The sequence below is a fragment of the Oryctolagus cuniculus genome, chromosome 5 (genome assembly GCF_964237555.1).
Source record: "Oryctolagus cuniculus chromosome 5, mOryCun1.1, whole genome shotgun sequence".
Taxonomy (NCBI): Eukaryota; Metazoa; Chordata; class Mammalia; order Lagomorpha; family Leporidae; genus Oryctolagus; species Oryctolagus cuniculus.
Window position 1 is genome coordinate 89,442,891 of NC_091436.1, and position 17,801 is coordinate 89,460,691.

Sequence of the window (17,801 nt, forward strand, 5' to 3'; positions counted from 1 at the left end):
CGGCTGTTGTGGCCATCTGGGGAGTGAGCCTGCAGATGGAAGACCTCTCTCTCTTTCTCTGCCTCTCCTCTCTCTGTAACTCTGCCTTCCAAATAAATTAAGAGATTATAAAACCCTTATAGCTTATTGATCTGTAATAGTGTTTTTAGGTAAGTTTTTTTACTGATTTATTTTTACACTGATGCCTTCAGTACATCTTGATGTTATTTTTGGATATGGAATAATGTAGGCTTTTGAATTTATTTTCATCCAGTTACTTGAACTCATAGTGTTAATAAATGATCCATGCCTCCCCCTTCAAATTGGGATTTAATATATAATGAGTAAATACTGTAGTAATATGTTTTGCAAATTTAAGTGTCATTTTTGGATTTTCTATTTTGTTCCATGGGTCTGTTTATCAGTTCTGTGTCAACACATATTGGTTTGATTGTACGAGTTTTATTATATATTTTAATATATGAAAAGCCAGTCTGCCTGTGAACTTTCTATTGTTTCATCGCCATTTTCTAGCATTTATTCTTGTATATATTATTATGTATCCAATTTTGATAAAAACAAACCCCTTGGGATTGAAATTTCATTAAAACATGAATTTTGGGACACTTGATGTTTTTATTACATTGAATATATCTTTCCATTTGTTTATAGTTTGTAATGTGGGAGGCCTTCAGAAAGTTCACAGAATATGTGTATTTGGAAAAAAATCTACTTGGAGCCAGGGTTGTGGTGCAGTGGGTTAAGCTGCCATTTGCAATGCTGGTATCTTATATTAGAGTGCCAGTTTGAGTTCCTGCTACTCTATTTCTCATCTAGCTCCCTGCTAATGTGCTCAGGAAGACAGTGGAGGTCAGTCCAAGTACTTGGATCTCTGCTACCCTGTGGGAGACTTGGAAGAAACTCCTGGCTCTTGGCTTCAGCCTGGCCTAGCCCTGGCCATTGCAGCATTGCAGTCATCTAGGGAGTGAACCAGTAGATGGAAGATTCTGTTTCTTTGTTTCTCCCTCTTCCTCCTCCTCCTCTCTCTCTCAACTCTTTCAAGTAAATAAACAAATTTAAAAAAATTACTTATGAGTTGCAAACTCTTTTGTACCACAATAATCTTTTAATCCCATTTCCGTGAACTTACTTGACATAGACTCATATAGCTTATTTTCTGTTGCTCTTTTGTCGTTTTCGATAAATTTATTTCTAAGTGTTTTAGAGTCCTGGTTCCAATTGTGAAAATCCATTAGGATTTCAAGACTCCCCTTTCACCCCCATCCCGGCTGTGGCTCCTAGAGTCCATTACATGCGTGTTGAATAATTATGCTGGTTACATTCTCTTAACTTCTGTTACTCAAGGACTCTCTGGGGCAGCCTTGTGGCAAAGTGGATTAAGCCACTGCTTATGATGCTGGCATTCCAAATTGGTGTGCCAGTTCAAGTCTGGCTACTCCATTTTTGATCCAGCTTCCTGTCAGTGTTCCCTCGGAAGGCAGTAAAAGATGGCTAATGTACTGGGAACCCTACCACCCTGTGGGAGACCAGCATGGAGTTCCTCACTCCTGGCTTCAGCCTAGCTCAGACTTGGCTGTTGCTGCCATTTGGAAAATAAACCAGCAGACAGAAAATCCCTCTCTCTCTCTGTCACTCCTGCTCTGTGTCACTCCTTCACTCTGCCTTTCATGTACCTTTCAAGTAAGTAAATAAGTTCTTTAAGGAAAAAAAAAAAAAGAATCTCAAGTTTTCTAGGTGAAACAATTCTCCCAAGGGGGGTAAAGGGTTAATTTTAATTTTGCCTGTATTGGAAACTATTAATAATAATGATAGCGAATAGTCCCATCTAGTTGCTGATTTCAGTTGTAACAATTGTGTGTTCTGCCATTTATAATTCGCTTGTGAATATTACTTAAAAACTGAGCAGAAGAGACCTAATAATTTGGAAAAGCCACTGGTGTCATCCCTGGAATGGTATGAAGGGGCACCTCTATTGAAACTCAACAAAGACTTGAAAATAATATAAGAAAAGAAGCAATTTTCAGAAAACAAATCCAAGCATCCAACACCTATATGAAAAGAAACTTCAGTTCATCAGAATTAGGAAAGTTTAAATCAAATGTGTAATTTTACTTCCATCAAACTTCAGAAATTCAAACTGTTAGTTTGTTGGTGGTGAAAATATGATATGAAGAATACGCTTGTGATTGGTTGTGGGAATGTGAATTGGCACAGATTTTCTGGAAACAGCTATTAAAATTGAGAGCGCCTACATCCTTCACCTTGATAATAGCACTCCTTAAACTTTACACCATACAAATGTAAGTATCATAATGTAAAGATATATAAGCAAGGGCTTTATTGTAACCTTGTTCATGACAGGGAAAAAAACTTGGGGAGAAAAGACACCCAGGGTGTAATATTTTGGGTACACACACCATGGACTGTTGGTAGCCAGTAGAGCATAAAATATTAGTGCCAGAGCAATTGAGTTGAGGGCAGAGGCAGGCTCGTAGTTTAAGGAAGTTAGTGATAGTGTGAGAAGTAGAGAGAACTGAGGGAGGCTGACAAAGGGACAAATATGGGATTTGGCAAAGATTTCTTGAATAGCACATTAGAAGTCCTAAGCTTAAAGAAAAATGTGCTTTTCATAGGACCAGCAATTGTACTTTGGGACATTTATCCTGGAGAAATGATGGCTTACAGGTCTCTTAGGCAGAAATTGGATCCCTAAGTTCCATCTCTCAGAGTCCTTTAATTAAAAGCTAATTAAAGAACATTTTTGACATTTGTAATTTAAAGGTGTCAAATTTTTCATCTGTAATTCTTAAGAAAAATTTTTCACATGGGTACTGTTCATTACCTAATGAACATTATTTTGAAATTTTATAAGCAGTAGCTACTATGTGCATTTTGTCAAGATCTGTTTTTATGAATTACTATTATAATATTTGGGTATCATGGAATTAATATGGCTTATGAAATGTTTAGAATACATTTGGTTGTTTCAGAATTTTCTCTTCTTAAGAGTGGTTTGTAAGAATTTTAAACATTTTGGTTGCACAAATTATTTATGAAATGTATGTTTATAATGATTCTGGCACTAAGTTTATTCTAAGTTAAATAAACTAAAACTAAGTTAATAAGTTTATTATTAAATGTATGTTTATAATGATTTCTGGCACTAATGCTTATTTGTCCATTTTGATATTTTGAGAACTAAAATCAATAGGTTTATCATTGTTTTAGCTTTGAGGTTGAATTTCTAGAATCTATAGGTATTAATGACATTTTTCAACATTTTGAATAGGCTGTTTGCTTTCTTGAATTTTCCCACATCTGAAAGCTTTAAATCATCTGCTAAAATATGAGAAACATACAATTTTACTTAAATATTTCCATCATGAGTTCTCTTACACCATATCAGTTTTCCTTCTTTATGCGGTATGTTGAACTCCTTTTAAATTTTATAATCGTGGGTAGAGTTGTCATATCATCCCTTTTTCATTTTAATTTGTATTGCATTATATGACTTCCATGTTTGCTATAGAACTGTACTACCTTTCTCAAGTTCTTGTCTTAATATTGATTGGTTTGATTCATTCTCAATTTCACCATTTTTGTTAGAAGTGGATAGAAAGTGACCTTTCCCCCCTTCTCGTTGCCTCTATCAAAATAGACCAGAGCTGCTTCTCTAGGGAATTTCGTCAAAGCAAAAGTTTAGAAATAAGGATAGTGTGTCCTCCACTTGCATTTTGGCTCTTGATTAAGGTCACCAGGATGACAGTTCTAGTCTCTAAGGAAAGCTTTTCCCTTCCTGTACTTTAAAAATCACGGAAATAGGTTTCAGCTGATGTTTAGTTAGTTGTTTCCTTTGAAGTGTCTTTCTTGTTGATTTGTAGTGGAAGAGTACTGATTTAGGACATAAAGTTTATAATGCTTTGGCAAGAAATATTAGAAATAATCCTTTTTTAAACAAAACATTTATTTAGTTATTTGAAAGGCAGAGAGGGGGAAAGAGAGAGAGTTCTTTGATTCATTGGTTCAATCCCCCACAGCCTCAACAGCTGGGTGTGGTCAGGTCAAAGCCAGGAGCCAGGAGCTCCATCCTGGTCTCCTGCATGGTAGCAGTAGCCCAAGCTCTCAGGCCGTCTTCCCCTGCTTTCCAAGGTGCATTAGCAGGAGTGCTGGGTTGGAAATGTAGCAGCCCGGACTGAAACTGCCACTCCAATATGGGATGCCAGTGTCTCTAGCATCAGCTTAAGCTACTGAGCCACAATGCTGGCCTCTGCCTTGTGTTTCTTAAAATGCTTATATTATTAATGGCATTTGCATTGATATTTGAACTCTGGGCAGATGGTTGCAAGTGACACTTCTGCTTGTCAACACGCGTTCTAAATTCATAATGACCATAGTGATTATTTTAGTATCTACCAAATTTTAAGCATGCCAAATTGTTTCTCCCTCTTACCTTCTGCTTTCTCTTTTTTATGTTTTTTTTTTTTTTCTTCCTGAATTGAAAAAGAAAAGGGAAAACATTATCTGAAGTTTACTGGGAAGTGTACCTAGAGTTCTTCCTTTCCTCAACAAATATTTTCATTTTTTTGTATTATTTTCTGTTTTTGTCCACATGTAGGAATGTTCTATGTGATTAAAATATTTTATATGATTGAATTATAGAGAAACATAAATTTTACCATTAAAAACATCCTTTAAGAAAAAATACATTGTGGGAATTAAAAGTTGAGGATGAATGTTAGGAATTTGAGCCATATTTGACTCAGCTGCTTTGTATAATTTCAAAAATAAAATTGTTCACATTATTTTAGAATGAAGTATTGTGTGATATCTAAAATTACCATATTGCTTATCTTTTATATTTTCAGTCTTTCTGGATGGAGTTAGTTTAATAATATGTAGTCTATTTTGTCTTATTTATAGGATATTAGAAAGAATAGGATTTAGATGGAAAGGGTCATACTTGACTTTCTTTTCTATCATTCATTGGTTTTGTGACTGGGAAAATATTCTTTACCTATGAGTTTCAGTAGGGACAAAAATTGTTAAATGATGGATTTTTTTTTTTTTTTTTTTTTTTTTTGTAGGTCAAGGTGAGTTTATTGTCCAAATAGCATAACCTAATTGCATCCCAAACCATTTTCAAATCCACCTTCTACTCCATCTTTAAACCAAGAACAGGGTATGGATTTTTTTTTTTAAATCACTTAACACTGAACAGAGAAGGCCTCGTCAGAGGCAGCTGACTACACCGTGTCACTGTCACAGCCAACATTCTGCCACACTTCCTAAAAACCTCGTTTACATCCATCACACTACTTAGCATCCCGACCAGATAAACAGCCACACACCTCTTACAGAGTACATGGTGAGAGGCTAACATGGACTTGCTATGGTATCACACTCGTTTTAAAGCAAAAAAAAAAAAAAAAATTAAAATAAAATAAAAAGAATAAAAAGAAAAAAAAGGCCAAGATGAAAAACTATAACTGAGAGAGAGAGAGATCTGAGGTACATGGTACAAGGTAATGAACATAATGGAGAAACAACCAGTGGCCTGGAGATTTGCTGGGGACATAGGAGTTTGGCCGGCAGTAAGAAACTAAAACTGATTCAAAACAAAACAGACGCTTTTCTCTTCTCAAGGACAGGCACCTGTCAGCGTACATGGGAAACTGTAAGGCCACGGTCGGTAAGGCACTTTGCGTCCCCTGCAGGCGACGGGACGGGATGGGACGGGGACGGAGGCTCCCGGCCCAGCCACGCTGACACGCGGGGACATGCGAAGGCAGCACAAAAGTTTGTGCCGAGGGACTCCTGCAGGTGGCTCAGAGCCTGGAACCATGCAAAGCCATGTGCCATGAGAAGCCAGAAACACCCTCCTGCACCTTCCCACCCAATCTTGTACCCACGGACGGACGAATGACTGCATGAGCAATGTCCCAGGTCCGCAGCCACGGAAGCCTGCGCTCCATCCAGGGCTGCACAGGGGACTTTACCGTCTCAGCATTAATTTCCCTTTTAAAGCTATTCCCAAGGTTGGACTGTCTCAAAGATAAACAAAGAGGAATCCTGTTGGTGTGGATGCCAACTGGCGCGCTCCAACGTCCGCCTCGCTCCTACCTCCAATCCCGCACTAGCCAGGATTATCTTCTTGAACTAGAAACTCAGTATTTACACGACATAAGGTGCAAGTGTATTTCTTCTCCCAGCCCCGTCCCCCGTGGCCCATGGAGAGAAAATCCCCCTGCCCTCCTGGATGATGGATATTTTAAGGATTAAATTGAAAATGTTGATGTTGGAGTCTTATACCATGCAAGAGTTTATAATTACATAGAGACATGAGTAACATGTGTAACTAGCTGAATCTTTCCTTTGTGACTATAGTCATTATTTGTGGGATAGTGCCTATGTTGTGTAAATTTTGATGGTTTGCTTCATCGGAAAAGTTGTGTGTGCACTCCAGAGTCATATGAGAGAACCAGGATCCAGAGTGCACATCCAAGATCACTAACTGGGTAGTAAGAAGGCAGTGTTAATGTGTTCTAATTTCCATTTGAGTGTCTGTTTTCATAGATTACACCATGGCCATTTAGCAGCACGTTGAAACTTTAGGAAGAACTTCAACATTTTTTTGCACCAAAAATCACATCAACATAATAACATCGTTTCTGATTATAAAAATAGTACTAAGAAAACTTTAGAAGAATAAAACATGTTATTTTCCTGTAATGGAAATTATGATTTATATATATTATATTGCTTCCTAAAATCTTTTCTCACCATATAACCATTTTCTCTTACCATAACAAATGGATATTTTTCCATGCCTGTTTTATTGCCTTTGTTACTCAAGTTTTGGAGTATGAACATAATAAAGTAGTATCTTAGAATAAAATAAGTTCTTATAAAAAGATAAAAATACTCTTATATGTATATTTTGTAAGCTGAAGAGTTAACTTGGAGAAGAAATAGATATTAGCAGATTTGGTTACTTAGGTCCTGTTTCTGATTTGCTTAAGGAGGATATGTGTAGTACCCTCAATGATCAGGGTGGGATGGTGGGGAGAGCCAGGATTTGGATTCTGGCTGTGCTGACAGAATCCCAGTCCTGTCACCTATTGTGTAATGTTGGAAAATCATTCAATGTCTCTGACTTTTGGTTTTCTGTCTTTTAAAATGGGATAAGAACAGAGCATTTGTTCTAGAGGTTGACACTGGTTAGGACACTCCTTTCCCATATCTGAGTATTTAGGTTCAATTTCCTGTTCTGGCTCCTGATTCCTGCTAATGTGGACTGTGGAGGCGATGGTGATGGCTTAAGTAGTTGAGATTTTGGTGGCCTAGATTGTGTTCCCAGCTCCCAGCACAGCATTGGCCATTGTAAGCATTTGAGGAGTGAACCAATGGAACCCCTGCCCCCGCCAACCTCACTGCCTCACTTCCTTTCTGTATCCCTCCCTCTCAAATAAATAAAAATTTTTTCCAAAATTGGAATGAACTGTGCCTGCCATTCAGGGCTGCTATAGGATTAGAGACAAGTATACTGAAGGTGCCTGACTGACTGGGTGTGTTAGGCACAGGATAATTGATGATCAGAAGAAACAGAAGGGGACAGTCATTGTGGCAGAATACCTTAGACCAAAGCTTAGGATGCCCATATGCTGTATCTGAATGCTAAGTCTCTGCTGCTCTGCTTCCTATCCAGCTTCCTACTAATGTGTCTGCAAGGCAGTGGATGATGACCCAGGTGCTTGGGAGCTTGCCACTCTTGTGGGAGACCTGGATGAAATTCTAAACTCTTGGCTTCAATATGGCCCCGCCCTGGCTGTTGTAAGCATTTGGGGAGTGAACCAAAGGATGAGAGATCTTTGTCTCTGTTTCTTCTTCTCTCTCTTTAATTCTGCCTTTCAAATAATAAATAATTCTTTAAAAAAGGGAGAGAGAAAGATGGAGAGATTCATGGGTGAACTCCCAAGGAACTTTCCAATCCAAGTGGTGTTGAGTAGGCTGTGCTGGAAGAGATCCAGTTCATAAAAAGCAAAATCCTTTTCACCACACTTTAACAACAATTGAGACTAAAAATAACTTTTATGAGCTCTGTTGTGGGTGGTGGGGGTTAAAGGTATAATTTCTGAAAATTTAAATTGTTTCCTGAGCACACAAGTAGAAGTGACAAAAGCATATGCTTTTGTGTTTAAATCATAAATTGTATCTTTTGTTATTTTAATTGTATATATTCATGAGGTACTTTGTGATAATGTGATACATGTATTCAATATGTGAAGATCAAATCAGATGTGTTAGCATTTCCATTTCATTGAACTTTTTTTTAAAGTTTCTGAATTAACAATAACTGTATATGGGGCATAGTGTCATATTTCAGTAAACATCCGCTGCATGTGTTGATCAGATCAAGGTAATTAACATTTCTCTCTCTTTGTCATTGCATTTCATTTGCAGCTTTCGAGCTTGTGTTTTCAGTTTGTACATAGAATATATAGAAGTTAATTAGGAACTATGGTCACTCCACTGTTCCATGGAGCAATAGAACTTATTCTGTGTTTCCCAACCTGCGTTTATTCAACCTCCCTCTGTCCCCTTGCATTTCTTTTAGCCAGTGTTTGGTTAATACTTAAGTGTGCCCATGGAAAAGCATATTGAGACATCTTTCTTTGATTTTCAACAAGGCTGCAAAGTTAGAGAATCCACTTATGTGTGATCTAGGAAAAATTACAGATGTAGCCACCCCCAACTTAGAATACCAGTAGTACAGGTGTTATAAAAGATACAAGTATGGTGTTGAGCAAATAATTTGTTCTTATAAGAGAAACAGGATGCTATAAGTAAAGAAATGGTATTTAAATAGGTTTTTCAGGGTCAATAGAGGTTCACTAGGAAGGATAATAGCCGTTCAGGTTTAGAAAATGGTATATGCAAGACACAGAGTGTGTAGGGACATGCTGTTTCAAGGATGGGAACTAACTGTGCGTTGTGGAGGGCAGAAGGAAAGGGGGTGGAGAGTGAGCTTGGAGCCCCTGCACTTGTACTAAGTTTGACTTTTTGAAAGACAGCAGCATTTGCATTTGCATTCCAGAGAAATGTTAAGAATGTTATACAATGAGCAAAAGTAGAAAGAATAGCAGAGTCTGTCAATATAAAATATTAATTTTTAGAACACAGAAAAGACACTCAAATATGTCCTTGCTGAAATCAGACCACTTTTAGGAAAGCAAGACATGTCCTATTTCAGGCCAGCTAGTTGGCAAATGATTCAAAGGGGAGTTAACTCTGCCACCCACATTAGAAGTATATCAGCATAAGCAGCCTGATTGATGATCCAGCTAAACTCTTTGCTATGACTCATCACATAAAGTGTTAAAATCCATTATGCTTACAGCCACTGATTTTCTCTCTTGAAGCTTCTGGTTTTTGCCACTTTTTGTAGCTTTGCAAAGAGGTGTATAGAAATAGCAGTGTATATAAATACACATATATCCTATATACATATAATATATACACATTTATAATATCCTACATACATATAATACATACACATATAATATACATTGAATGTATGTATATATCTTTAAAAATTAAGATAGTGGTGGGAGATCAGAGTGGAAACACTCAAGTAAAGAGCAGAGTTCAGGCCGGCGCCGTGGCTTAATAGGCTAATCCTCCGCCTGCGGTGCCGGCACCCCGGGTTCTAGTCCCAGTAGGGGCGCCAGGTTCTGTCCCGGTTGCTCCTCTTCCTGTCCAGCTCTCTGCTGTGGCCCGGGAGTGCAGTGGAGGATGGCCCAAGTCCTTGGGCCCTGCACTTGCATGGGAGACTAGGAGAAGCACCTGGCTCCTGGCTTCAGATCAGCGCGGTGCACCAGCCACAGCGGCCATTGGAGGGTGAACCAACTGTAAAGGAAGACCTTTCTCTCTGTCTCTCTCATTGTCCACTCTGCCTGTCAAAAATAAAATAAAAAAAGAGCAGAGTTCAAAAAAGAAGACTTGTGCTATTCTTAATATGTTTTTTCCTCATCATCATTTTCTGGATTTTCCCTTTACTGTAAGCACAAGATGAGGAGTCAGGAAACCAGAATTCTAGACCCAACCTTATCACTTGTTACACATCTGCCTCCTCTTAGACAAGTGCCTTGACTTTTCTAGCACTCAGTTTTCCTGATCACCCAAATGAAAGAGTTTTCAGATAGGTTCCACAGGATACAGCAGAGCTGCTTCAGGGGCTACTCTGGTGGATGAAATGAGGCTCCTGCCAACCTTCTCCTTCAAATACAAATTCCATTTGTATTATAACTTGGGACGGTGACAAGATTTTTTAACGTGAGGATTCGTTCATCTTTCTAAAAATTTAAACTGCATTAAACTGGAAATTCCATAAGAACTGTCTAGCTCTGAATCAGTTTCCACATCTGTAGAATGGGGGCAACAATAGTGACATTTCATGTAGAGCAGGGATAGGATGTGGAAGGCGTTTGACAGGCAGTTAGTGCATGCCATATCCCTCCAGCAGGTCCCACACAAATAAGGCCTCATTTCCTATGACTCTTATGCTGTGAGAGTATAATGATAGCCTGAGAAATGCTCAATCCATTTGTGTTATATCAATGACTCTATAAAAACGTCTTAGACATTTACTCTATAAATTTTTAAGATAATTTATTTATACTTTTACACTGATTTTTGTCTCGCATAACTGCAGCTTTTCATCTGTATCAAATTTTAAAAATAATTCTGATGATGCGTCAATGAAACGTAACATACTAGTATCTTCCAGGCTTGCCAGCTCGTGGGAAAGTGACATCAGTGTCCACTCATTGACCCTGCCCTGTGCAACCTGCTTAGAGCTGCTGTTGATATTATCCAGGAGCAATGCCACCCTGCCGCCTTCTCTTCGCCATATGAATTCCTTTCAGGTAAGGAACAGTTCTTGACTCGAGTCTGATTTCTCAGTTTTGCTTGTAATTGTTCTTCAAGGATCCTGTCTTTCACAGGAAAGAGCCCATGGGAACCCACAGTTTCAAATGATAATAATAAGCATAATACTTGGATTGCCTTGCCTATCTCTTTTTAATAAGTAACAAATAGAAACTAAAAGTGATTCTATGATTTCCTCAGAGTAGGAGAACCCATGGTTTGTTCTCTCCAGGGTTTGTTTTCTCCAGTTTCCATTTTTCCTGCCTCAGAGAAATGGCCCGAAGATCTGGCAAAAGCACCTGTGAATGCCATTTCGCTTCTCCTAGCTGTGCTATCTAGAACAAGGACTTTGAACCATAATTGGTGCCTTTGCTACTTCTAGCTTGAAATCAGATTGCCAAGTAGATGTTGAGCATGGACAGTGTCCTCTCCACTCAGCCCCATTTCCCTGCCTTTAGTTCCTCTCCTATCACTTCCCCTTTCCCTGGGATATTTATTTTTGCCTGTGATACAACTCAGTGCTGATGTAGACTGGCCAGCAGGATGATCAGCAACAAGACTTTCCTGATCATCGGCTGATTGTCATATGAGGTGGCCACTGCAATTGAAGATGTTAACTAGTGGCTGAAGTTGTGATCCGGTAGCGACTGACTGTAATGGAAAACATATATGACTCCTGACAATGGGGAAATACTCATGAGCACTCTGATGCTTGTGGGAAAGCCACATGCACTCCTGGAAAATGAGTAAACCAGAGGTTCTACAGCTGGAGGATTGCTGATGTATCCTAACCAACTTTAGCAGTGTGTACTGCTTGGTGCACCTTTGTGATGTGGTAAAGCAAGACATGTAGATTTTCCTGTGAATTATAACTCAGGAAATTCATTAAAAATAACTTTTCCAAGCCGATTTACTTGCCTACCCTCTTGGAAATTGCATAGATTGAATCTGTGACTTTTTTCTTGTTTCATGGCCTTGGGCATTCGAGCAAAATTCAGTCTTTGGCCTTAGTATGTGTACTTGTATTTGTTGTTATTTCAGATTATGTCTACCTTGGAATGTCTGCCTCGCCTGCCCCCTCCACCGTCTCTATTTTGTGATCATTTATTATTTCTTTATTTGTTGTCTACTGCCTTAAACCAGGATTGATTTAAAATTCTGTTTATCAGTCTACATTTCTTCTAAATTCTGCTCAATGGATTGAACATAGAATGACACAAAAGTTTGTATATACTCACAAACTTTTATGGAGGGAGATACAAGAAATTTAACAGTAGTTATCTTTGGGAAGCAAAGCTGGAAGGCAGTTATTTTTTATTTCACTCCCTCCCTTGGGTACTGTTTGAAACTTTTATATGCTGGGTGAGTGAGGAGCAAGAGAGATGACTCTGACTTCGAGGATTTTATGGCCTATTAGTGCAGATAGGACAGTCATCCATGCGTGATATAAGGAGATAATAATTTTATTACGAAGTAGCCTCAACACAGATCTCAAAAAGATCGAATATAAAAGAGTAATCAAAACTGAGTGTGGAGGATTTGAGAGGACCAATCTGCATTTCATCTCCCTGGGAGGAAGGAGGCCTTGCTCTCCTGCAGGTTGTTCTTGCATTGTCACATAAACCTGGGTGCCTGAGAGCCTGGCCTGCTATTGGTGGCATTTGTGTGCTCTCAGAGGAGTGCTTCACGCCATCTGGCTATTAATGACTGTATGTCCCTCTCTATTGCTGGTTGTACTTCATCCGGTGTCAGTCCATTTGCTGAATATTATTGTCAGGAGCACGTACACTCTCCAGATTTCACAGGTCTAAAGAAACGTGGCAGAATGTTAGGAACACTGCCTGCCAAAGTTTTCTCACTGCTCTTACACTTGGAAAGGTGACTTTTTATCAGGAACATCCCAGACATCGGCTTCTCTAGGCAGGCCTTCGCCCCAAGGATACGGGGCTGATGAAAACACTGATTGTGTCTGCCAGGATTAGAAAGCGCTGCTTGGCATTTTTGCCTTTGTAACGCTACTTAATCACGTAGTACAGTGGAAAGGAAAGGGGTCGCTAATCGGGTGTGTTCAGAATTTATTCTTCTAATTGGAAACTCACTTTTAGATGCATTTTGGAGAGTGGTATTGGCAAGAGCAGTAAAATAATAGAGTGACACTTGATACCATCTTTACATTTCCAATTCTCTTACTTTCCAGGCCAAGTCAGTCACTGTGAGCAATGTTGCTTTTTCTGTAATACTGTTATTTTAGGATTCAAGTGCTACTCCTCCTTGAGCTGCTATCACTGCCAAATCCCGAAGGGAAGGATTTATCTTATTAATTAGAGCCATTAACATATATGAGACTCTAGCTTCTTAAATTATACTGTAACATTTCTCTCAAGCCAATAGGGATATCTTTTGGTGGTAGTGTTGTAATTTTAGCTTCCACTGTTACAGTACCTTATTATCCCTGATGTGATTATCAGCAAACAGGATGTAGGATTTGGTTGAGAATTGCGGACATAGCGCTAAGCATATATATGCTGTAGTTGTTGGGGTGGATTTATCATTTATTACCACTCCATGCTTAAAATTTTTGCTTGGAATCCCAACTCCTTATCCTGGCCTATTCAGCTGTGGTATCATCTGGCCCTGCATCCCTTTCTGACCTCATCTCCTCCCTTTTACTCACTCTGCTGCAGATCCACTGGTTCTGTTTTCCCCTCCTGAACAACAGCTGGTTCTGGCCATAGTGTCTGTGCACTGGCTGCTGTTCTCTCTACCACTGGGACAGTAGTCTGCACCAGGTCTCTGCACAGCTGGCTCTTTCTAGTCTTTTAGGTCTCATCTCAGTTGTCCTCTCCCCTGAGAGGCCTAACATGAGCCTTCCACCAAGTCCCTTTCTGCCCATCATCATTACACTGTAACCTCACCTCATTTTGTTTTCCTCATAGCACTTTCCACTCTTTAAAATGATCTTGTCTTTATCATCTACTGCAGTGTTTGTTGAGTGAGATCAGGGTGAATGTCTGTTTTTGTTCAACGTTGCATCAGTGGCGTTTGGACAGGGCCTGGTTATAAGAAGTAGGTAATAAATATCGGCCAAGTGAGTGAGTGGATACATAAGTAGAATGAAGAGTGGAAGGGCCATTTGACAATATGGGGATCTGAAAGACTGTGCGAAGGGAAGCATAGCAGAAGCTTGTGCTCAGGAACAGAAGCAGTGGCCCTCCTTCAGCTGGGACAGTGCTGCACTCAACATACAGAGTTTGCCAAGAAGATTGAGCACAGATCCATATCTACATTTGAGTTTTAACCTGAAGCCTCATACAAAGACGTAAAAAGAAGTCAGCCCACAGAGCAAGCTAGTAATAATCAGACCTGTAGAGTAACCAGCATACTAGACTGGGCTCCTAGTGGGCACTGAAAACCACAGTAGGGGAAATAAGAACAATGGCCCAGCTTTGGCAGATGGTAAGGAGGTGCACAGAGGGGGTCCTGTGGAACAGGCAGATTGTAGCTTGCTGCTGCCATTACTACTCCTCATTTATTCTACTCTGCCTGCTTAGGGCTGTGGGATGAGGTGGCACAGGAACATTTCCATATCCATCTTGCTGGGCAGCAGCCAGCAAGCTGCTAACATGAAGCCCTGCCATGATTAGGTATCTGCGAGGTGGCACCATAAGAGCAGTCAGTCAGTTGGAGCCAGGACTGGGCAAGAGCTGCTGGTTTTAATGGAACTGTGCCTTTTTGCTAGAATTTTAGCCTGTCATAGCTAGAGGGACTAACTAGTCTAATGATCTTATTTTTGTAGAGAAGGAAACACACCTGGGAAGAATAAGTTGCTACTGGGGATTGAAACTGATTTCTTGCTGTGTTCTTTTTGTGCTATAGAAGAGACAGATTTCTCTTCAAGTAGAGAGAGGATTTTTCTATACTAGCATTTCTCTATTCCATGGGACACAGGTTCTTTAGAATGTGAATAGGTGTTATAAAATGTTTACTAATCATCAGATAATAATATAAATCATAATAGCTAGTATTTATTAGAGGCTGTCTGTATTCCAGGTATTCTTCATTTCATTTTCAGGACAGCTATTCCCATTTCAGATAAAGAAACTGAGCCAGAGAGAAGAACTTTCCCAAGCTCACTCAACTAGCAAGGGAAGGAATGTGAGATACAAAGCATGGCTCTAGAATCCCCCATTCATAGCCAGTAAACCATATTGCCTCTTAATAAGTTTGATTAAATGAAGTTATATGTTTTAAACGATTACTTTTTATTTTTTTAATTTCTAAAACAAGTATTTATTTTTTTGAAAATCAGAGTTACAGAGAAAGAGAGATAGCGAGAAAGGGAGAGACAGAGAGAGACATCTTCCATCCATTGGTTCAGTCCCAGAAAGCCTCAATGGCTGGGGCTAGGCTAGGCCGAAGCCAGGAGCCAGGAGCTTCTTTCAGGTCTCCCATGTGGGTGGCAGGGGCCTAAACACTTGGGCATCTTCTGCGCCTTTCCCAGGTCATTAGCAGCAAGCCAGATCAGAAGCAGAGCAGCGAGGACACAAACTCACAAGCATATGGGATGCCAGCACTGCAGGTGGTGGCTTTACCTGCTGCACTGCAGGCCTTTTTCGAGCTTTTTCATGTACTTAAAGGGCAATGTGACCTTCTTAGTTGAAAAATATAGTAAATACTATTTCCTAAATGCACATGATATCAGGTAGACTTTTTCTTGGTGCATTCTATGGGATTAGTGTTTTGTAGAATACAAGTGGGGATAGACTGTTTTGTGTTATATCTTCAGATTTGGATGACCAAGGCAGAGTGTGCTAATGTGTGTTCTTAGTGGCAGTTTTTTTTTTTTTTAATTAAAGATTTATTTATTTATGTGAAAGGCAGACACACACATGAAGAGGTTTACTCCCAAATGGGCACAATGGCCAAGGCTGGGCCATGCTAAAGCCAGGAGCCCAGAACTCCATCTGGGTCTCCCATGTGGGTATAGAGGCCCCGATGCTTGGGCCATCTTCTGCTTTCCCAGGCCTATTAGCATGGCGCTGGATCAGAAGTGGAGCACCCGGGACTTGGACCAGTGCTCAGGTGGCACGTCAGTGTCACAGCCAGCAGCTCTACCCACTGTGCCACAGTGCCGACCCTAGAGGTGTCTTATTTATCTCTGTAAAAGTGGTGGTGCAGTTTGACAGGTGGATTGTAAATAAGATTGTTTGTTCCTTTAGTGACTAAATGGTTCTCCTTCTGGTGAGGGCCACCATAGACAGAAAGGTGCAATAGGAATGAGATCTTCCTTTGAAGTTCCTTGGAATTTGGTGAGAAGGCACCTGACTGAGCTTTGCTCCCCACCTGGCACCTGCTTCCACTTTTATTTCAGTTAAATCTCATCCACCCTAAAAACTGTGCATCTGGGTAGTAACATGGCTCTGTTGGTATATTGAGCCTTCTGGTTAGATTCTGCCTCTCTCCTAATTTATGGCTTGACTCCTACGGAGAATGTCCAAGAGAAGTCTCCCTTGGAAATGATACTTAACTGAGAGACACAGATGGAGTGTTCCACAGCCTCGATCCCTGACCTGAGGAAACCTTTTTTGTTCAGTTCCACACTTTACCTCATTAACTCCAAGTCCAGCTCCTCCCAGCTGCTCCTGGCCATCCCACTCTGGATGGAATTTTCTAGGGCCTTAAATTTGAAGCTTCCCCCTGACCCTCCCCCAGTCATATATATTGCTGTCTTTTAAAGCAATTTTGAATTGAATATTTTCACAAACATTAGCCTTTTCTGAATCCTCATATCCACTCTCATTTTAGAGGTAAAGAAAGAATGTGTACAAATTTATGTAACTACTGAAATACAAGACTGTTTGCAATCCCAAGTCTTCTGATTCTGAGTCTATTATTCTATCACATGACAGTTATACCAAAGAAAGCCAAAAGCCCTTCTTTGACAGTCTTGGGTTTTGTATATTTAATTTTTAGTATCTGGCAGCAGTGGTATCCCTTTATTATCATCCTTTAGGGAAGCACAGCTTTTACCCCTGGCAGAGGTAGGAGTAACATTCCAAAGCACTGTGGATCCTGGCAAATAAGTTGAGTTTCAACAAATTGCAGGTTTATGTTTATACTGTGTGTTTTAACAATATGGTGAAATATGTAGAAAAGAAAAGACAAAAAACTTTGTAGACTTGATGTATTGCTGCCTGAAAATCTAAGTTGGCCAGGGATATTTCCCTAGTTCTAGATCGATTTGAAGTGACACACTCTTTAGTGTGGAAGGGTGAAGCAATTGAAGCACTTGGAATAAGAGGCCCATAAACTACTCTAGGCAAGGAAATCGTGATTGATTATGATATTGGTATATAGTTTGATATATTTTTTAAAGATTTTATTTATTTATTTGACAGGTAGAATTACAGACATTGAGAGAGAGAGACAGAGAGAAAGGTTCACTCCCCAAATGGCTGCAGTGGCCGGAGCTGTGCCGATCCGAAGCCAGGAACCAGGTGCTTCTTCCTGGTATCCCATGTGGGTGCAGGGGCCCAAGCACTTAGGCCATCTTCTTCTACTGCTTTCCCAGGCCACAGCAGAGAGTGGAATTGGAAGAGGAGCAACCAGGACTAGAACCGGCACCCATGTGGAATGCTGGTGCCACAGGTGGAGGATTAACCTAGTGCGCCACAGCACTGGCCCCTATAGTTTGATATTAACTTTGAGAAATCCATGGATACTTCAGTTTATCATTTGCATGATGTACAAACCATATATCCTTGGCTGGCGCCACGGCTCAATAGGCTAATCTTCCACCTGTGGCGCCGGCACACCGGGTTCTGGTCCCAGTCAGGGCGCCGGATTCTGTCCCAGTTGCTCCTTTTCCAGTCTAG

At 40.0% G+C, this 17,801-nt stretch overlaps 1 protein-coding gene across 7 annotated transcripts in view; it reads left to right on the plus strand.

Moving 5' to 3' along the window:
* Positions 1-17,801, plus strand: part of UBE3D (ubiquitin protein ligase E3D) — a 181,299-nt gene that overhangs the window by 91,890 nt on the left and 71,608 nt on the right. For 5 of the 7 annotated variants that reach the window (XR_011388635.1, XM_070073839.1, XM_070073840.1 and 2 more), the window contains exon 9: positions 10,787-10,925. Coding sequence is in view for 4 of the 7 variants with exons in the window: in XM_070073839.1 (XP_069929940.1) it covers positions 10,787-10,925 (139 nt within the window). In the remaining 3 variants the exon portion in view is untranslated. Of the gene's footprint in view, positions 1-10,776; positions 10,926-17,801 lie in introns of those variants that run through there. The other 2 variants (XR_007923233.2, XR_007923235.2) reach the window with 2 other exon arrangements.